Source organism: Echiichthys vipera (genome assembly GCF_963691815.1).
Source record: "Echiichthys vipera genome assembly, chromosome: 15".
NCBI classification, from domain to species: Eukaryota; Metazoa; Chordata; class Actinopteri; order Perciformes; family Trachinidae; genus Echiichthys; species Echiichthys vipera.
The window spans coordinates 4,946,052-4,968,697 of NC_139840.1; the positions used below are offsets into that span (position 1 = coordinate 4,946,052).

Here is a 22,646-nt window from a genome sequence, read left to right on the forward strand (position 1 = left end):
CACTTTCTTTGGAGCTTCAGCTGCAACTCTTGGTCTTCCAAAGTGGATGGAGTTTGCAAAGCATTAAGTGTGCAGTTGAAGATTTTAAATATCATTTAAAATAAGAACTAGAAACTATATTTTAGCTTGCACAAATGAACAAGTGTGTATTTGGTAAAGTGGATTCCTTTTTTCTTTATTTGGAGAAATGAAAGCTGTTTGATGTGCTGCTTTAGTATCAGTTTGTAAAATGACTCTTGTTTCTTCTCTGCCACTGCTCTCGTAAAACAATCACTGGCCAAGGTAGTTTTGACCTCTAAACCGCTGTTACTGTTGCCTCTGATGTAAAACACTGAAGCACATTCTATGGTGGATTGTACGCACGTGCCAGAACATCTGCTAAATGTGCTACAACACGCACAATAGTCCCCTCCACTAAAAATAGCTCATTTAGTATTTTTCATCCCACCAGTGTGATTGCACATAACTTCTACGTTACCTCTTGTGTAAACCCTGATGAACAAGTGCTCCTATTCTCCAAAGCTGAGGCTGTTTTACGCGCTGTGACAGACGCTGTGGCTGTGGTTGGTGGCCTGTGAGCGCTCCAGCTGTGTTAAGAGTTAAAATAGCCTCACAGCTGCATGCTGGCACGAAACGGTGGAGCGGCTCCATATAACCAGTGCCCATGTTAACCACACACACACTTTCCACATACTTTGAATTCAGTGGCTCTCCTCTCTTTTCATGTTCTCGTAAAAACCTTATGTTGCAGCCCTTCTTGGCCTTATGTGCTCTATAACGCACTTTTCAGTCGGGGGGTACAGCAGAGGTATCTCACTGTCTGCCTTTTTGTTTTGACAGAACTTTTTTTTAGGAAAGCAAAGGAAAATATGTAATATGATCCCCCGGCTCAGGTGAAAAGTTCTTATAGTAGCCTGGATCCGTGTGGTACGGACCTGTACAATACAAGTGCAGGGGCAGCTGTTCCCAAAAGCTCCCCAGACGGATTTGGAGTGCTTTTCATTTGGGGGGTTTGGTTCAGCTTCAGACCCGGGTGGGACGATGGACTGAAATAGGAAAGGAGCAGGTGCACAGGACGAGCTGTGGTTTTTTACAAGAGATGATGTATCATTAAGTGCAGTCATAAATATGGGCTATACTGCTTACCAAAAAGAAACGTATGCCCGTGAAGGAAACATGCCCACAATATCTGGACTTGTGAAGATCTCTGCCTAATCCAAATTCTAACCCTTAATGTAAAACATTTAAACCAGATTAGGCGAACTAAGTGGGACCAAGAAAAATGTATTCACCGTAGATTTTACTCAACATCCTGTTCTTGTGAGGACACATTTAGGTGCTGCTAAATGTTTTCAATCAATGCATTGATTTTAATATCTTTTTAGTGTCCCTGTGATAGGCTGGTGTCCTGTCCAGGGTGTACCCCCCGCGGCCCCGATAGGGACAAGCAGTTGAAGATGGATGGATGGATGGATGGAGGATTTTAGTGCTTCCCTGTGCGCCAAACATTACCCACGCTGACCACAGCGGGGGGCCAGACTGCAACTGTGGCGTTCCCTGCTCATCTGATGCCTTCAAGGACAGCTCGTAAACTCTTAAAAGGAGATGAAGGATTCTGAAGTATTTATAGAAACTGAAAGGTAGGCATCATATAGAAGTGTTTGGGTGGACAGAGCTGCTCAATGCTGCAGCAAGAGATAACTAGAGGACAACATAGTGCGCATCTGTCATGCAGCCTAATGGATGTGCTCATTAGCCTAATTGATATCCTCATTTGTCCAGGCTCCTTTGCATCTTCTGCAGTAATGTGATTCAATTTGCTCAACAGTTGCAGCAGCTGTTCTCTATTTAGCACTAAGGAACAATGTTTAGTCCAATACAGGCCCCACAGACTGAACAAAAGCTAGACGTTTATTTGAGATTTGAAATACATCCATTAGATTACCAATATTTAAATATAAGAAAATGATAAATGGTGCGCTCTTTTCCCTACATTGTTAAAACAGCCATTAATTATACCCAGGTTATAAAGTTTTCTCAGGGGATTTAACTTGACAAACGTGACAAAAATGGGAACACCTCTGTTTCATTTTCACCTAGATCTGCTTTATGAAATTTCTGGGAACCAAACAAAAAGAGCAGCTGTTGCTCACAGGGCTGGACGACATGGCCAAAATCTTAATCCATCTATGGAAGATTATCTGGAAGGTGATTTAATATGATTTAATATCTTGACGTATATCATGATATAGATCTCTGGTAATTGAATGCATACATAGTTCATAGTTTACATAGCCTTTTGTTTTGGCGGCAATAGCTCAGTCCGTAGGTGATTCGTCGCTGGTTGGAGTCCCTGTGTGGACCATGAATGGAGCGTGGACTGGTGGCTGGAGAGGTGCCAGTTCATCTCCTGGGCACTGCCGAGGTGCTGTTGAACAAGGCACCGAACCCCCAACTGCTCGGGGCGCGGGTCACTGGCAGCCCCCTCGCTCTAACATCTCTCCACTAGTTGCATGTATATAGGTCCTGTCTGTGCATGTGTGTGTGTAACATGAAAAAATAGAGTGAAAATTGAATTTCCCCATTGCAGGACAAATAAAGGACTTCTTCTTCTTCTTTTATGCACTTGTGTGAGTTTGATATGTAACAAATTAAATATATTGAGTATTTTCGTAGAACCATAACATTTTCACATCAGGTTTTCTGAACATTTGGAGTTAGTAGGCTACATGCTTGTTAGTATCAATTAAGATGACACAGTTATATGTAAATATATATGATTTCATCACCACACTGTTGCATTGAACAAATAAATGATCACACAGAAATATCGCCCAGTTGATAGGCTTCTCTTTTTATTGGCAATCGGACATGAAACAAGCGTTACCATCAAGTTTACACAGCCTTTATATTATTCACTGATCCTCGTCATACTGACATAACTGTATTTTCCACACTCTTCTTGTCCTGTCACTGATGTTGGACATTCAAATCTGGAATACAACATCCCGGGACGCCCCTGAACGCAACATATGACCGAGCATTAGCTCAGAGGAGGAGAGAGAGAGGGGGATTGGGAGAGAGAGGTAGAGAGAGAGAAGCAAGCTAAACAGGTGGTCTGAACACACACAGAAAACAATGTCTTCCAGCGGGGAGAAGCGGAAAGACCCATAGTCCGCGCTTCTCTAACGGAATACCGGGACCGCCGCCGCCGAGCCGAACAAACCCAAACCCATGCTCCCGTTTGATTTCCACGCGGATTTCTCCTCCTCCTCTCGGGTGAACTCCGAGTCTGGGCAAGATCTCGGACACTGAACCATGAAAGTCACGGTGTGTTTTGGCAGGACCCGGGTGGTGGTGCCGTGCGGGGATGGAAATATTAAAGTGCACACACTCATCCAGCAGGCTGTCATGAGATACAAGAAGGCTATCGCCAAGGTAAGTGGCGCCTACTTTGCGTCTTTTTGTTTTTTTCCTTGGAAACAATGTTGCCACCGACGTCCCGGGGGCTCCGCGGGCGCACTCAATATGGCGCTAACTTGAAATAAACGCAAAGAAAGAGGGGACGGGGTGGCTTTTCCCGTTGTCCCCTTGCTCGCGCCGAACGGTGTGCTCACTTCACGGGGACACGTATTCTGCAGGCGCGTTATTCGCCGTGTGTCGCTGCTTTCAAAGAAAAAGCCTCACCGCCATTGTGGTGCTTGTGTTGGTAAAGCCCACAAAACTTCCTCTGGGATTCTGACCGTGGCGCCGGACAAAGTAGTCCGCGGTTCGGTGCAGCGCATACGCACACTTAAAGAGTTTCCAGCGCTTATGTGCACAAACACGGTACACACAGAGTCGGTAACCCCAGCTGCAAGAGCCCAGTTCATGCTCTGGAAGTTGCCAGCAGAGATTAGCATACTAGTAGCGAGTTAGCCAGCAGGCTGCAAAAGTAGAACTGCGCCCTGAGACGGGCAGGGGTTCGGTTCGGTTAGGACCAGTGGAAGTAGCAACAGGACAAGTCACATCAGAGTAGTCTATGTTTTACGACTAACATCAAAAGTTCCTCTTTGTTCAACTTGTAGTAATGCGCTCATCGTGACTGCGGGGAGGGTTAGCTGGAGTATGCAAGGGAAGACACATGAGCGGGTTTGAGGTTCGGCAATGATGCTTCAAATGCATGAGAAGGAAGGGCTAAGAACACGGGCCCTTTTTGATTTTTGAGTGCCGTTGCATTCTTGTTTTTGGACTAAATGCAGACTTTTCAGAGGAGAAGCTGCACGGCTGTCTGAGCAGGCACCAGGCCCTGCAGGATAGGGAGGGCAACTGCAGTGCCGAGCTCCAGCTGACCGGTGGCATGGAGGCATGGACCTGACACAAAAGTCTTGGAGATAAAATGAACCTATGAAAACATGTAGGGTGATGTCGGGGAAGCAGCAGATAACCTTCCATCTGACTAGGTGCTTTATGTGCAGGGTTTTCTGGTTAGGCAAGATGAGTCTGGGGGGACAGGATATATTACTTATATCGTAAACTCACATTTTTGGCATCAAGCAAACAATCTAAATGATGTACCTATGTTTTCATAGTAAGTACAAATCTTCCTTTTGTAATAATGCGGCCCACAATCTCTCCATTATAAAACTAAGTGTGCATGATACATCTCCACCTTTGGGACTCAGACTTTTCACCTGTGACTGTGATTACAGTCATCGTAGGTCAGATTCACAGGTGGTAATTCAATTAATTTGAAATGAGCTTGAACTTCGTTTCACGTACAGACATGTCAAAGCAGCCGGTCAGGATTCATTAACAATTAACGCTTTGCATGTCCGTGTGCCATGTGCCAAACTGCAGTGCCAAGCTCCAGCTGACCGGTGGCATGGAGGCATGGACCTGACACAAAAGTCTTGGAGATAAAATGAACCTATGAAAGAAGGTAGGGTGATGTCGGGGAAGCAGCAGATAACCTTCCAACTCACTTTGTGCTTTATGTGCAGGGTTTTCTGGTTAGGTAAGATGAGCCTGGGGGCACAGCAGCATTGTAAACATGTTTTCCTTATATCGGAACTCACACATTTTTGGCATGGAGCAAACAAATCTAGATAATGTACCTATATTTTTTAGCTTGAATTCATGCAAAAGTACAAATCTTCTTTGTGTAATAATGCGACCCACAGTCTCCCCACTATAAAACTAAGTGTGCATGATACATCTCCACATTTGGGACTTAGACTTTTCACCTGTGACTGTGATTACAGTCATTGTAGGTCAGATTCACAGGTGGTAATTCAATTAATTTGAAAAGACCTTGAACTTCGTTTCACGTACAGATGTGTTGAAGCAGCCAGTCAGGATTCATTAACACTTAACACTTTGCATGTCCATGTGCCATGTGCCAAACTGCAGTGCCAAGTTCCAGCTGACCGGTGGCATGGAGGCATGGACCTGACACATCAGTCCTGGAGACAAAAGTGAACCTATGAAAACATGTAGGGTGATACTGTGGTACTTCAATTAATTTGAAATGACCGTGAACTTAGTTTCAGGTACAGATGTGTTAAAGCAGCCAGTCAGGATTCATTAATAATTACCACTTTGCGTGTCCATGTGCTAACTTTAAGGCAGTCCCTTTTTTTGTTGTAAAGATAGTGACCTAGAAGTCATACAGTACACACCTCTCCTCCTTTGAATAATTCAGTGTGAGCAGACAGAGAAGAGCAGGAGAATATCTCTGCAAAGTAGAGAGGCAGATAAAGAGCCGCTAACAGGGATCCCTGCGGAACTACTCCCTCCATCTTGCTTCTATAGAAAAGGTACAATCTCTCATTTGACTTCATGCTAATTGGGATTTTATTGTTCTAACCTTGAATAATATATACGTTTTTATATCTGGCTAAATAAACAAGTTATATACTCCTATTGTAATTTAAATACTTGACTAAAAGTATCTTCTCATTGTATTCAAGGGACAGTTTGGCTATTTTGAAGTGGGGGTGTATGAGGTTCTCATCGATAGTCAGCGCATTACCTTGATAGATGACGGTCGGCACTGCCACAGTTTGGAGAAACAGAGGAGTTCTGACATGGACGCTGTGTACAGGGACAGCAGTTTAAATGTACGCTGTATTAAGAATATTCTGCTGCTTTTACCAGAGCTTTCCTCCGGTTTTCACAGAAGTTTCCCCTCCCTCTTTCAGCTGTTCAGTCTCCCTGTGTAAAGCTCTTCTTCTGTATAGGCCTGCACCAGCTCATAAAGGGACCCCCCCCCCCCCCCCCCCCCCCCACAGTCAACAGCATTTCATTTTCACTGTCAGGGTTTTGTAAATGACTTCCAAAGTCAGTATCGCATCTAGCTAGAAGCTCAGATCACTGTAGTGTCTGTGTTTGACAGTCAAGGAAAGGCCAACTGTGTGGAATACCCAAGTACCCAACAGTGCTGCAGTTTGATGCCGAGGGTGGATTTTTTGGCAGTGTGCTAAACGAGGCCACTCATTCTCACTCTGTCTTCTTCACGCTTTGATCTAAAATACTCCAAAACAAAGAAGAAAACCCCAAGCTCCTCATGAACTTCTCACCCACAGCAGAACACACTGCCTCAAAATGCAACACCCTTGCCGTTTAATCAACTCCCATCTGCGTTTATTGCTCCAGTCCCACCCCTGCCTACGTTTCATCTGACCAAGGTGAGGTTAGGCCCTTTTTGTGTGTCATGTCTAGCGAGCGTCGCCGATGTTGTGTTGGCGCTCACAGCTTTTTGGTTGGTTCTGCCTTAATAAGAGGCCCAAATTTAAGTTTGTTTTCCTGCTTGAGTGTTTGTACGAGCCTCCGTGTAACTTCCCCTCTCATTACAGAGGAATGCTTCCTGCAGAAAGAAAGAGTCCACTTCTGAGGGCCTTAAGCTCCCATAACTGTGGAATTAGAAAGATGAGGACACTAGGATGACAGACACTCACGCACAGCTCTTACTGGACTTGAGAGAAGGAACGGTTTTGCCAGCATCCGTGTCTCTGAAGGTCTTGAGAAGTCAAACGTGTCCGATTATCCTCCGCTGCTCTTTTTCCTTCCACAGATCATAGGGTGGATTCTAACCCGTTCAACTAAGTATGGCAAGCGTTTAAAATGACACCCTTGACTGGAAAACCGTCTGGTGGTTTAATGCTCCAAACCCACGAGTGACATAAGCATTGGCATGTCAGAAGCACCCTGAGATTTGTCTCTGTTTGACTGTTTCTAACGCTCAGACGCCTCCAGGGGGGATATCAGGTGTCTGGACTGTGTTGTCCACACCAGCACACCACACATTTCCAGTCACAGCTTCACACTGCCGGAGTTTCCTCCAGAGAAGTCTGGCCTATTGTGGACTTACTTGACTGTTGAGGCAGACAGGTTTAACATGACTTTGACCCTTCACAGAAAATAGGCACAGGTGTCTGCTGTTGTTAGGGCTATGATGCTTTTAAATTTGAGTTCTGGTGAGCGTTTCTTCATTATGGAGCGTGGGACTTCTTCAAGTTTTTTAAGATAATGTAATCTTTTATTATTTCCACAGTGGGTACATTTGGAATGTTACAGCCGCAAAAAAGGAGTGTGCAAATAACAATAACATTAATAACAGATGCAAACAAAATATAATTATAACTCTTTTTGTTGTTTTACTGACTAAAAGTGGGAAATAGCCTCGCGAGACCATCATCATCTCCATTGTATTTAACCCGTAGATCAGTCTGGTAACGTGCGAGGGAGAAAATTCGGAGAAGTTAGCCAAGCAAACAGCCATTCACTGTTGGTTTTTGAGGCAAGTTTAAGTGTGACGCAGCGCATGCAAATCCGACCTGATTTAGACACATGTTCAGACAGCGGTAGCCTTAATTCTATTAGCCGCTCCCTAACGCTTTTGTCTCATGGATCCTTCTGTTGGATATGGACCAGGCACCTGAAATTGTGCCTTTTTAACTATAAATTTGCGTTACACGAACAACAAATATCCTCTACCGACATGTTGTTTACTTTCTGAGCTTTGCCTCGACACTCTGTTCGTACGGCATACGTTTCATTGATGTGATTGGTTGATTTGGCCCGATTGACTGATGGCTTATCCAATCAGCAACCAGTACTTTCCCACTTTCCCAAAAGATCTCCAAACAGGAGTTCCCAGGTGAATATGCAGAGCAAATGCAAATCATGCAAATTAATCCGTCTGGCAGAGTCAGGTTAAGTGGGAAAGCCAAAAGTATTCAATCTACAATTGCATAAAATAAAGACGAGGCTTTCATTCTCACCTTTGAGAAGTGGAACCCTGCGTTTGTGGCTGGTGAATAACATAAAAGGATGACGATTAATCTTCTAATAATGCCAGGTATCAATGCTAACATTTGGTATCCACTGATGTCGAAACTGAAACTTTCAAGATGATGAGATGCTCTCAGCTAGGGATGCACTGACACCTTGGCTTTGGGTATCTGCCAATACCAAGTACTGATCCGATACTAGTGTTTAATTAGTACGCTGTGTGCCTCTCTGTGTGGAAGTGACTGGGATCATTCTTTAAGGAGTAAGGCAGCATCAGTCATGACTTAAACATCCCTTTCCTGACTTTGGAAACAAAGTGAAACAAAGGCATAAATTTACTGAATTGTTATCTAATAATGAATTGAATGACATAGATCAGGCCCATTGTCCCCAATTCCCAATCCAGCTATTTGAGTCAATCTCGGTATCGGCATCTGTTTCTAGAACAAGAATGCTTGAAAAATTTTTTTTTACTGTTTTTTAATCTTGTCCTGATGTCATTTCTATGTGCGGCAGTGTGCTCAAGATATTATTCAATTCATTGCACAAATGCCTGTTATTAATTAGTGAGCAGCAGCCTTTGATGGAGGACAGGGCCCGGAGATAAGCAGTTTATACATGCTGTGAGAGTTAACTCCTGCCGCCACAGTCATACAGATTAACACGTTCGCCGCCAGAAATGTGCCACATCTTCAAAGGAAAAGCTCACACTTTTCCAGTTGGCCACATTTTGTTCAAAAGGGTGAGATAATTGCATGTGTGACAGGGACATTAAACTTGATATGATAATGAGGAAGGATGATAGGGTCATCTGTCTAGAGCCCGTTTCACACGTGCACTGCAAACCTGATGCTGGAGACATAACCTGGTGACGTTCTACCCAGATGCCACCCCTTGCCTAAACCAAACAGAGTATTTCCAGGAGGTAGGAACACCTACTCCTTTTTTTCAAACTCCCGACTATGTCTAGACCAGCACAGCACAGCAGTAACCGGAATACCGTCTTTCCCCGGTTAAGGGAATAATTGTATACATTGAAGGGGTTGAATGGAAAAATGACTTGAATAACTCGACCTCCAGCACAGTAGATGGTGCTCTGCCAACATACAGCTGTTCAGAATACAGCTTTTTCCTCTGGTTCACCTTTGTCAAATCACAACAACTTGGAAAGCGGGGATAAGATGACAGAATAATGACAAAAATAGGTCTTCTTGGTAGTAAATGAACATAAATGAAACAATCCATCAGATTGGAGTAAAATTAATTGTTTAGATTAATACATAAAATAGTTTATAGATTAATCGATAGAAAAATAGTCTTCAGCGGCAGCCCTGTTACTTTTGCAAAAACTTGTCCTCATTCCAATCTGTAGTTTGTCTAAAGGGCATACAAGGATATTGGCGCCTATTTTGATGGATGCATGGCAAAACGAGAGCTATGTTCAGGTGGGCCGACCATTGAGCAATACACTAGTTGACATTTTTTTGGCGGGCAAAGAAAGGAGAAACTATCCCCTGGAGCACTTTATTCTCTGCTTATACAGTGAGGCCTTTTTATCTACCCTGTTCTTTTGATAACAATGCAAAAGTGGCACTGATGATATTATCATGAGGGGATTTCCAAATCATTTACCTGTTTCACACAGGACTGTGCATGGGATGTGTTCATAGCAGGCATATATTATTCCAACTCTGAAATGTTTATTTGCTTGTTTATGTAGGTATTGTCCAATTTTAGGGATGCACAAATGATCTCAGTGAAATGAACCAAGATCAACGGTTTGTTCTGGTCTGATTTCTCATTTCCATTGTGATGCTAAAGGAACGTAAAATGTGATTGCACTGTTAGTATAGGGGGAATAGATCTACCTCATGTTGGGTCGTGAGCTCAAATAATTTTACAGTTCATCTGTTTGATCCCCATGTCACCAGGCTGTACCAGCCTGGGGTTCCTGCTTCCAAAACGGGCACAGTGCAGGATTAAAAGCTCCACTGATGATCCCCGGGCCACTGACTTTACCCTTGACCAAACTACTGTGAAAAATGTCCTCAAACACGACCTGGCACAGCGTTTAATTTCCTAGAGGAGATTGTTAAAGAGGCACCGGAATGACCTGAAGAAACTGAGCAGTGTAAGGCTTCCTGTGTGAAACTGTAGAAAAATGAGGCACAATGGCTTTATATATATATATATATATATATATATATACAGTGGGTACGGAAAGTATTCAGACCCCCTTAAATTTTTTACTCTTTGTTAAATTGAAGCCATGTGCTAAAATCATTTAAGTTCATTTTTTTTCCTTTTAATGTACACACAGCACCCCATATTGACAGAAAAACACAGAATTGTAGACATTTTTACAGATTTATTAAAAAAGAAAAACTGAAATATCACATGGACATAAGTATTCAGACCCTTTGCTGTGACACTTGTATATTTACCTCAGGTACTGTCCATTTCTTCTGATCATCCATGAGATGGTTCTACACCTTCATTGGAGTCCAGCTGTGTTTAATTCTAATGATTGGACTTGATTAAGGAAGCCACACACCTGTCTATATAAGACCTTACAGCTCACAGTGCATGTCAGAGCAGATGAGAATCATGAGGTCGAAGGAACTGCCTGAAGAGCTCAGAGACAGAATTGTGGCAAGGCACAGATCTGGCCATGGATACAAAAAAATTTCTGCTGCACTTAAAGTTCCCAAGAGCACAGTGGCCTCCATAATCCTTAAATGGAAGACGTATGGGATGACAAGAACTCTTCCAAGAGCTGGCCGTCCAACCAAACTGAGCAATCGGGGGAGAAGAGCCTTGGTGAGAGAGGTAAAGAAGAACCCAAAGATCACAGTGGCTGAACTCCAGAGATGCAGTGAGGAGATGGGAGAAAGTTCAAGAAAGTCAACCATCACTGCAGCCCTCCACCAGTCAGGGCTTTATGGCAGAGTGGCCCGACGGAAGCCTCTCCTCAGAGTAAGACACATGAAAGCCCGCATAGAATTTGCCAAAAAACACATGAAGGACTCCCAGACTATGATAAATAAGATTCTCTGGTCTGATGAGACAAAGATAGAACTTTTTGGCCTTAATTCTAAGCGGTATGTGTGGAGAAAACCAGGCACCGCTCATCACCTGCCCAACACCATCCCTACAGTCAAGTGTGTTGGTGGGAGCATCATGCTGTGGGGGTGTTTTGCAGCTGCAGGGACAGGACGACTGGTTGCAATTGAAGGAGAGATGAATGCGGCCAAGTACAGAGATATCCTGGACGAAAACCTTTTCCAGAGTGCTATGGACCTCAGACTGGGCCGACGGTTCACCTTCCAACAAGACAATGACCCTAAGCACACAGCTAAAATGACGAAGGAGTGGCTTCGGAACAACTCTGTGACTGTTCTTGAATGGCCCAGCCAGAGCCCTGACTTGAACCCAATTGAGCATCTCTGGAGAGACCTCAAAATGGCTGTCCACCAACGTTCACCATCCAACCTGACAGAACTGGAGAGGATCTGCAAGGAGGAATGGCAGAGGATCCCCAAATCCAGGTGTGAAAAACTAGTTGCATCATTCCCAAGAAGACTCACGGCTGTATTAGCTCAAAAGGGTGCTTCCACTCAATACTGAGCAAAGGGTCTGAATACTTATGTCCATGTGATATTTCAGTTTTTCTTTTTTAATAAATCTGTAAAAATGTCTACAATTCTGTGTTTTTCTGTCAATGTGGGGTGCTGTGTGTACATTAATGAGGAAAAAAATGAACTTAAATGATTTTAGCACATGGCTGCAATTTAACAAAGAGTAAAAAATTTAAGGGGGTCTGAATACTTTCCGTACCCACTGTATATATATGTATATATATATATTATGTATGCCTATGCATTAAAACCAGTCCGATATAGATTCAAAGTATTCATCCTACCTCCAAACCCTTTGCGAATATCATTTATCTTTTAAAAATTGAGTACTCCAAAAGTTACATAAAATAATTGACATTGCATAAAGGGCTTTGAACACCAAGAAAGATGATTTCAGTCAGCAGCTGCAAAGTATATAATCTTTTTTCCTTAGGACATGAGCCATGCTTGTTTTTTCTTTTTGCCATTTGATGACGTTGGCATTAATGTGTTTCCCACAGTGCTTCTTTGCTGCGCTGTGCATTTTTGATGATTTCTTTTTGTTGTTGTTACAACTCAATACGGCCGCGTCACTGTGAGGAATTCACACAAGTGAGCTGTCATCCTTACTAGTGTTGGACATCATGATGTTGATGGGACAATAGAAATACACCACTTTCGCCGTTAGCCAGCAGAGTTTCCCGGGAGGACAGTGAACATGGCATGGAGTCATTAGCATAGCAGAGCTGCTGTTTGGGCATGTTAATGCAGAGAAGGAGAGGGGAAGATGTGAGGTAGAAGGCTGTAAAATGCTGACCGCTGTAATCTCAGATGGTGGAAAGACCAGCACTCTCCTTTTTTTTTTTAAAGTTCATTTACATTTTAGAAGTTGAGCTGATGCTGTTATTCAGAACTGTTTGAATAATAATGTCAGTCCTTGGATTAATGCAAGAATCCTGTGTTATGGAGGGCAAGGATCAGAGCATCAGCACCCTGTTAAAGGTTAAAGAATATTTCTGTAAACTTAAAATGTTCAGGATATCTTTTATGTGTTTCATAGGGCATTCTGTAGCTGCAGTATCCTCCTTGAACAAGTTTAGTAGACAAGTAGTCTAAACCTGGAGTTAGGGCGCACTCACTCTGTCCGTCCGTACCGTGCCCAAGCACGCTTTACGGCTAAAGTCTAGTTCTTTTGACCAGTGTGAGTACAACTTTACCGCGCTCAGGCACTGTACACTTGCCAGCCGCGGCCTGGTTGAGAGAGGTGGGCTTTGTAAAGCACGGATGCACATGTACGGGCAATAGTGTGCGCACGTGTACCAGCATTAGCGCAAGCATTGACGGCAGTCCTGATGTCTATATACATGCGTCTGTTCTCCGCGATGGACATTTAAAAAGATGCCGTCGTATGGTTCACAGTGGTCTTATGCGGAGGTGGAGAGTTTACTGCAGATTTGGTCAGATGTTCAAAAACAGAAAGACAAAACTAAATATCCGAGAATACGCATTTGAGAGGGAGGGCGGGGCTGCAAAGCCTTAAGCACTGGTACAAATTTGCAGTGTGAGTGAGCCCTTAGACTTCAGTCATGGAAATGAGGACTTAAGCACTGACCTTCTTTAAAGCGGAAGTTGGTTACTTTCTTTGGAAAATATCTTTTTTTTTCACATTTGCTAAAACTGTCACTATGTCCTGACGGCACAATGAGGCAGACGATCTGTGTAACATCTGCTAGTTTCCACCTACACCTACAACAACAAACCAGAGCAGAGGAGTCTCTGACACAGTGTCAGTGACTGCTCTGAACTCTGATCAAACTGTGAAACGAGGCAGCGCTGATCATTTATGTATCAATACTCCGCTACGGCGTTACCTATTTCTCACATAAGTGTTTTCAGAAACATATTTTAGTGTACGGTTCAGCTTCAAAATCCACTAGTGAGAAATTTACCTAGTTTAGAAGGGGGGGATATCATACCAAACAGGATCAACCCAGATGCTTTGTAAGTGATCCCTCCATTGAAAAAGAGCACAAGAGCTAAGCTGTAAAGATTGTCTTTAATGTGACACGTTGGAAGCTGAACTCTTGACCATGATGGGGGAACCAAACCATTGTTAATGAGAGTCCAGATCATACGATTTAATGACACAGAGAGCTTAAGTGGTTTACAGAGTGCTATGAAAACAGATTACTTGAACCCTGGCATGGGTCCAGTCAGCTGAGCATTGGCACCCCAACCATGTGCACCAAAGCCGGCTACATATGGTGACGCATCCCCCAGCTGGCCCCACAGACCAACAAAGTAGGCCAGAGAGTGACCGGCAGCAGCTTATTTTGGATGATAGATGCTACAAAAATTATCACCAGCACTCGAAGTTCTTTTGATGAGTGCCTGCATCACAGGGTGGTGTGCTTTGAGGTCAGTTCACTTCCCCCTCCCCATTAGTTCAGCTGTACTTTCTTCCATAAACAGAGGAAGCTCCTGAATGTAAACTAGTGCGGGGAAGAAGGATCAGGAAGCTTATAAAAAAGGTTTACCGTATCTGAACTGCTGTGTCTGGTGGGGTGTTTTTTTTGACCAGGCCTTTCAGTTGGAAGGTTTTTTTTTTTTTATTTAAGAAAGAGATTCTTTAGTGTGTCTTCTCGGAAGAAAGTCTGTGGAAAACCAGTGTTGGATGCTGAGAAAGCTTGCGTGTGTTCAGGAGAATAAGGTCTCTGTAGAAGTCCACCACAAGTTTGAGTTTACAACGATTAACTTCATCAGTATTGAATGACTTAGGATGTTAAACGTAAGTAGGGCTACAATTTTTTTTTCTTTAAAATAAACATACGTGTTCACTTCTTGAAACATGCGACACTGTGAAACATCTGGAACGAGCATGTTACTGAAGTTATTAGCAATTTGAGTGATTGCTTTCAGAACAGCGTCATCACTTGTGTTGAGAACACTGCGTTGTATTCATCTCTATTCAAACTCTGTTCAAGTCAGCTCAGGTTGAATTTACTCAGGAGTTGTGCGGTTTGAACCACAGCAACATTTAAATGGTCTCAACTGATAGTTACACTAAGCTGGCCAAGCACAACTGAGTAGTCATCAACTTTCTCCCATAATAAATATGGACGTTACAAAGCCCAGACACTGTCTCCGAGTGGCTGCTCAAAGGAACAACGTTCTCTTATTTGGACTCGTAGTCTTCTGGCTATTTGATGTGAGAAGCACAAGTATGGAAAAGCTTTTAGTTTTCAATATCCTTTCTTTTATTTTCCTAAAAACCTGAGTGTATTAGGAAAAAGTGAGTCCGACACTTTCATGCTGCACCACATTGACTTGATGCCTCATAATTCCGCCAGGATGGCTTACCAATCTCATAACATCTGGGAATACACAGAACTAAAATATATATCCAATAGTATCATCGGTATTACCCTGCTAATTATTATTTATCGATTTATGAAATGTCAAAAACCACAGTGATGAGCGGACAGGTTGTGAACAAACTCCTAAAATTATTACCCAAACTCTTCTCAGACGTCACTGTGTTCTCAGATCTCAGTACCTACTTTCAGTTTATCATAACTGCACTAACTTGAATGTACTGTGTTACATGACACTTAGTTGGAAAAGGTCACAGGTTTCATATTTTACAATATCCCGTATGTGGCCATTAATTGAGTCCAATATCTGCAGCCTGTTCGGTGCCAGGCTCCTGTGTCTTTATTACTCCTTTATTACTGTCTGTGTGAATGGTAGGGAGACTTTAACGTGAGGTTGTCACAAGACTAGCATTTAAGACTTTGATACCATACTAGTATTAAAAAAAACAAACAACACTCAATACCTGTTTCGATACTATAGCAGAAAGAGAAAAAAAGTCCCAGACACCAACATGTATTAACCCCCTGCACACAGGCTGGTACAGAAAAAGTCCCTTCTAGATGGCAGAAGGGTACTTTACAACAGTTTTAAGCTTCTCTGGGGTGCACCTGAATGCACCATGAAGTCCACACTTTACGATTTGTTGTTTGTTTACATAACACACGGGGAAGGCAAAAGGTTCCCACATCATCTCTGATTCTGGCAGTGACCACGGCGTCTCAAAAAGTACCGCATGCTACTGCTGGTAAGCTACTGTGTCGTCTGGGGGTATGTGTGTGTTTTTAATAACTTTAGTGTCAAAGTCAGAATCAAATCAAAGTAGCAATACTTTACTACACACTAGACCTTGATGGCTCTTTTGCCTCCAGAATGGTGGCATTACAGCACTTATGCTCGGTTCGATGTGAATAAACAAAGCCAGCTCTGCGGTGTACCTTCATTACGGCGCTGTTGCAGAATCTCTGTGTGAAAGACGCTACTGACTGCCCCATCTGTCCGCCCTCCATCTGCTTATTCAGTGCGAGTTACTTTAGTCCAGAGTATCCGCTACATGTAAAATGAATGTGCACTTGTTTTCAGCAGGCAGACTGGCCTTGTTCACCAGCCCTGAGTGTCCCTTGTCCACCCAGCGGACAGACACTGACTGAAATGTCAAGGACTCGCTGTGTGTGGAGCGCAGGGCACAGGGAGAGGATTGTCTCTGAGGAATGTCAGGACACTGAACAAACAGCAGCATAGCTCAGATATACTGTATCCCTCAGTCAGCGTGAGAGTGAGGACTTCTTATTCTACCAAACTGTTAATCTCTTCCTTTCGTGCAATAGTGGCCTACATCTTGTAATTCTGCTTGTTTTGTAGCCTCATTGTTTAGATTCTGGTTTATTATTTTCTTTCTTCCTGCCTCCTGAAATTCCTGTGAGGTGCTTCCTGCCCGAGGCTTAAAATTTCATTTTTTTGTCCCCCTCATTCCAGAGCCTGTTGTTCTCATCCAGCTGTTAATTGCCAGCAGCTAAATGAGAATCCTGGTGGTATAGTGATGCAAAAACCAAAGTGCAAAGCTCAGGCCAACAAGCATGCTCTCCATGGAAACCCAAATGCATTTCAAAGGGACGGATGTCGTGCATAGACATGGCAGAGTACATTTTGTTAACGATAATTCTGAGGAAACATGTTCGCGGGCGACATTTTTATCCACGACAATGACGAGTTGCAACAGCTGTCATTAAACGGCAACTGTGACGATATCAACAAGCAATGAGGTTGATGAAGAAAAGATAAGACTAAAAGGAATTCAAGAATAAAAAACCTATTTTCATCACCTTCCACCATTTCTCTCTGTCTCTCTCTCGTCTGTGTCCGTCTCTGTCCGTCGCTGGCCATGCCTCAGCTCCCAGTCCAGACAATTGTGCTACTATAATTGCACACAGTTGGGCTCAGGTGGTAAACATACATCCTGGCATGAGTGGATTGGCTCTCCATATAGGGCCGGGTGCAGCGGTGCACGATCGCGAGTACGAGAGCGAGGCGAGTGTCTGTTTAGTTTGCACGTCTGTATGAACAGCAGGACAGTATCTAAACTGCTACATTGGTTCAACATCAGTTGAACAGGTGTTGTCAGGTTTGACTAAAAAGTAATAATCTGAGACTCAAAGTTGACTTAAATGCAATGTCTTTTCATCAAAGTCAAAGTCAACTTTATTGTCAATTCTTCAGATGAACAAGGCATATAAGGAATCAAAATATCGTTTCTCCCTCTCCCATGCGTAGACTCGACAAGACAAAGACAAGACGCAATTAGTAAAGTGCAAGACACAATGGTACATCAACTAATATTGGACTAAAACTATGGGTTAAAAAAAAATGTGACTAAAACTAATGAGGATTTTCGTCAAAAGTCTTAGACTGAATCTAAAATAGCTGCCTAAAATGCACTGAAATGTGATAATACTGGGGAAGTGGTTGAGGTTCAGCTTGGACACAGAAAACCACATGCTGCTCACAGGATGAAGAGTCCACATTAGCATAACCCAAATGATTTATGAGTGTAGATTAATGATGTCCCCTGAAATTGAATTCAGTACTTAGGCTGATGAGGCTTTGTCTGCTAAATATAGGACAGGCCAAGCGAGAGCTTTGTCTTCGACAGATACGTAGATGGTTATTTGCCTTTGGGCAGAGCAGAGGTGTGGGTGCCTTGAACTTCATTCTTCATGTGTGATGTCTCTCTCTGCCGTCTCCTGGGGTGTCTTTGTTGCTGGTGTAGTTCAGGAGGGGTCTACCTTTTTAAATGTACTACAGTGTAGGTCTCAAGTGATTTATCAATGAATCCGTTAGTATATGATCATATTGTTTGCTAGCCAACATTTACATTTCAGCTATCAAATGTGAAAATGTTCTATTTTCTGTCTTATTTCATTTGAAAGATGACTCTAGTTTTTAGCTCTGAAATGGCATAGCCAGTTTGACATGTTGAAATCGGCCCTTGGGGTTTGACTGACAGGCCCATTTCTCCAAGTTTATGATAGATGAAAGAAAAGCATTGATTCATCGCCACCGATGGTGTGATTTTGACATGGCTGGGCCTGCACAGTTATTTTAGTCAGCGATCACACAGAGAGGCTGTGAAATAGTCAGAAAATCAGGGATTCACATTACCCAATGTTTTTTTCTGAACTTGATTGGGCAGTCATTTCAGAGGACAGACATTCATTGTAATCAAAGGGCGATAAAAGCACGTGCTTTTTAAAGCTGAATGAAACGCCGTTACAAAAATGAATTCCTCTAATGAAGTCTCTGGAGATATGACTATGTGAGACATTCTACATGCTGCACAACAGGAAAATCTGCTTTCTGAATGACCAGCTGATGATGCAAGACACTGTCTCTCTCATGTCCGGACTTGAGCGACGTGTGCTCTTTCCCCCGTCAGCGCCTGTCGTGAAGACTTTAGGATGTTGGTGTTTAACCTTTTGTTTCGACATCTATAAACTTCCCTCATGCCCTTAACGGCAAACAGACATAATGTTGAGTGACAGATCTAGTGAAAGATGTAAGAACGACCTGACCGCTTGCATGGTGCATCTGTGTTTGTGTTGCCAAGTTTCTGTCGGACACGTTCAGTGAAACAAAGTGTCGGATGCAGTTTACACTGTAAACACGTCTGCCTCCATGAAGCTTACAACATCACTGAGGCTGGATCTGCCACAAAACTGCATTTGTTTGTTGGAGAAATTATGTAAAATTTACACTATTTAAATCTGGGATGTTCCTACTGAGAGTAAAGTTACTGTTACAATTTAGGAAATGTGATTAAATCAAATATAAAGAACAATAAACTTCAGAGGGAACAGTGTACTCGCTGTCTACAAACTCATCCAGCACCAGCCATTTCATTGGAACAGAAACCGTAAAAGGTAAAGGTGTGATGTTTGAGACCAAAAGCAATTGTGTGTGCACTGTAGGGTGTATATATGACAAATATGTTTAAACTCTCTTGTTTGTTTTATTGTGTCGTAGAGCTCAGGGATTTGTGTGTACATTAAATGAGTCCATGAAGGAGGTTAAACCTTGGATTCAGTTGGTGAATCAGTTGTTGTTAGTCAGGTTTCTCCACAGTGTAAACAGGGATCTGGTCAATGCTAATGTGTTCAGCTACAGTCCTGTTTATCTTCTGTGTTTCTGCTGACTTGGCACCATATTATTATACACCCTACACTTATCATTTTTTCTTCTTTTCACTACGTCAGACAACTTTTTAAAAGTGTTGTTAGTGATGTTTGTATTGTTCTAATCTTTATTTAATTAAAATTCTGCCGTCATTTTTTGTAATTTTCTCCCCGTGGTATCGAATATGGTTTAGAGTATGAAGTATTTTCCTGGGTATTGGTATCTACTTTGAAATTCTACTATTGTGACAACCCTAGTCTAGACAGACATGGATGTAAACTGCAACTTGACTGGTTGGTGGTGTACAACCACAAGGCGGTAATTTTAGTTGGCAAATGCAATATTTTGTCTGTAAGAATCTGCTGACGTTTCCTTCTGTAGCAAGGATACTGTATTGCTTGATTCACAGATTGTCACAGTAGACTGAAGGACATCATAGAAGAACAATAAGACCTTGCATACAAATGGGAATTCTAAGATTTGCTCTGATGTAACGTTTAAGATTCACCCTTGCATGTTTGCACTAATGTTTAGGGTTGGGTTAAAGCTATCGGTGCATGTCTGTTTGACCAAGAGTGGGGCCCAGCTCCTACAGATGCACACACACGCGCACACATGCACGCATGCACGCACAAACAGTGAGTCAGGGCAATTAAGAGACGTGTGGGTACACCTTTCAAAACTCCACACAGGCCGTGCTCGCTGAGATATCGTACAATATAATGGCGAGCAGAAAGCGGTCGCAAGTAAGGTTACACTTCCTCTGAGTCACACACGACAGCGTTCTCACGCTTTGCCCCAGTGGAAGACTGAAAGGTAGGAGGTTGTAGGGACGGGTTTGGGAGGGGAGTGAGCGCTTAAAGGGGCTTTATTTGGGTGTGTAGAATGATCTGAATACATAAAAAAATGTTCAAAATAAATACCAATGTTGAAATTGAGAAGTTTGGACTCATGTTTTTTACAATGAAAATTACATTTATGTTATTGCAGAGAATAAAGTACAGAAAAATGGTACTGTGGGTTCTGAATTCAGCTATCTGTTTGAATGACGATGGTCCCTAACCCTACTTATGCTCTAAAAATATTTGAGTATTGTTGCAGAAATAAAGTATGAAGTAGCATGGGAAAAGAGATGAACTCTGAAATACCCTGTGTGTGTTTGCTTGTACAAGCATCTTATTCAGTTCTGTTCAGTATTAACGAGTTAAACCCGAAGAAAACTGGCCTTTGTAATAAACAGTGATGGATTCTTATTGCGACTTGAATGCAGCTTATCACAGTGGTGACAGTCGAGGCAGAAAAAGGCACTCGCTGGATAAAAAGCTTACTGTGTGCGAATGAACTGTGTCAGGTTTGGCCTGGGACTACTGCCTCTTTTGACATGATCAGACAAGAGTGAGTGAGTGAGTGTGTGTGTGCGTGCGTGCGTGTGCGCGCGTCTCCTTAGTTTGCCCTCTTGCACACATGAATTAGGACACCAAACCCAACACGCCTGGCATTTCAAAGAGGAGGCCATTTGTTGGAAACAAGCGCCCCATTTAGACTATCTTGATCCAAGTATTGAACTGTGCCCAGAATCTCTACCCATCTCTCCAAAGCCTGGACTTGTTCTTTTGCACTCACGTCACCTAAAGTAAACGCATAAGCATCCGCTACATGCAAGTTAGAACTGCAAAGGTCTTTCCTGTGTCAGCTCAGGAACAGATGTCTATTCATAAACCCACCAAACAATGGGGGTTAAATAAAAATGGCAGGGAATGAGAAAAACCTGGCAAAAGATATGTTTGACACCACAGCCGATGGTATGAATCATTAAACCGTCAATGTTTGTTTCTTTTTTAGCTAGGACATTTTTTCTTTAGTTCAACCCAAGTATTTCCAGTTGCCTAAACCTAGGCAGACCTTAACCACAGAGGAGGCAGATCATGGAACGAAAAAACCTCAGACGTGTCGTTTTTATTGATAATATACCCACAGTATATTGTAGTAGTAGCCTAACACATAGGACACAGTTGGATTCATACCCCTGGTTTAGGAGTCATAGTATGGTGCCCCAAATGCATAAGGTTACTTTTTAAAATTTATTTTGAATGAACAGTAGTGCAAGTTACAAAAAGGCGACACGTGAATTATTATCTGTTTTTCTGATCCTTTTTTTGTTTTGAATTACTCCTAATACTTATTTTAACAGAGGATTATTCAGCCATTAGAACCTATTTTGACATGAACATGAACATGTCCTACATGGAAGTTATATTGTAGACAATATTAAAGAAAGAGACACCTCTTCACATCATGTTCACGGTGGAAATACAATGGCACAATGGCAACTTTGGTTGACTATTTCCTTCGCACTGTACGAGCACTAAGACTTTCCAATATATATTTAATAATAAAATAGTATATATGAAATAGACAAACTCATAATTACTGCTCTACTACTAACTACTCGCCACAAGTCTACACAAACAGTTCCAGCTCCATAAGGTACTTATTTCCCTTATCTCCTTCACTTCATCCACATTTTGCGCTCATGTGTAATGAAATAGATTTGGGTGTGGAAATGACTTAAGCTGCATTTAGCTGTTGACTTTGAAAAGTGTCGAATGTGATTCTGAGCATAAACGATACAAGCTTGTCGCCCTTGATTTACATTTAAAGTGACTGCAGCTCCTAAGTTGCATGCCCTACTTATTCCCCAATGACATGCCCGCTGCAGCCCGGCCCGCTGTGCCACGACAGGAAAGCCTTCGAGGTGTTCTCATAGCTGATGCCTGGACATTTCTGGACCTCAAATAAATGGCCAGATTCCTTACTAACCCACTCATCGAGCACACAGATTACTGCTGAAAACCTTTCTTTATAAACAAATCCAGTGAACTACAGAAAGTACGTTTGTACCGTTTAACTGCTTATTCATCAATGGCGCTTTGAGGCTTACGACTTAGCTGTAAAACTAGCTGGTCGGTTATGTGGCTGAGCACCGTGCTATTCAGAAAGGGTTTTTAGCTGTGTCTTTGCTTTTTGAAAAATTGGCATGGTCAAAGTCTTTCACCAAGATGCTGTGTCTTCTCTCTTCCTCGGTTTAAAGTTTAGTCAAACCCAATGTCCGGAGAGGCTTTGTGAAAGCCTGGCATGGAGACAGAGATACTGCAAATACCTCTATCTTCTCCGTCCGGACTCGATGCATCGGAAAGAGCCTCACTCCTGTCA

At 42.7% G+C, this 22,646-nt stretch overlaps 1 protein-coding gene across 2 annotated transcripts in view; it reads left to right on the forward strand.

The window, feature by feature from the left end:
- The first annotated feature begins 3,094 nt into the window (after window positions 1–3,094).
- Window positions 3,095–22,646, forward strand: part of pard3ab (par-3 family cell polarity regulator alpha, b) — a 262,720-nt gene continuing 243,168 nt past the window's right edge. For both annotated transcript variants that reach the window (XM_083928368.1, XM_083928369.1), the window contains exon 1: window positions 3,095–3,438. In XM_083928368.1, coding sequence (XP_083784494.1) covers window positions 3,319–3,438 — 120 coding nt within the window. In that variant the 5' untranslated portion in view covers window positions 3,095–3,318. The remainder of the gene's footprint in view (window positions 3,439–22,646) is intronic.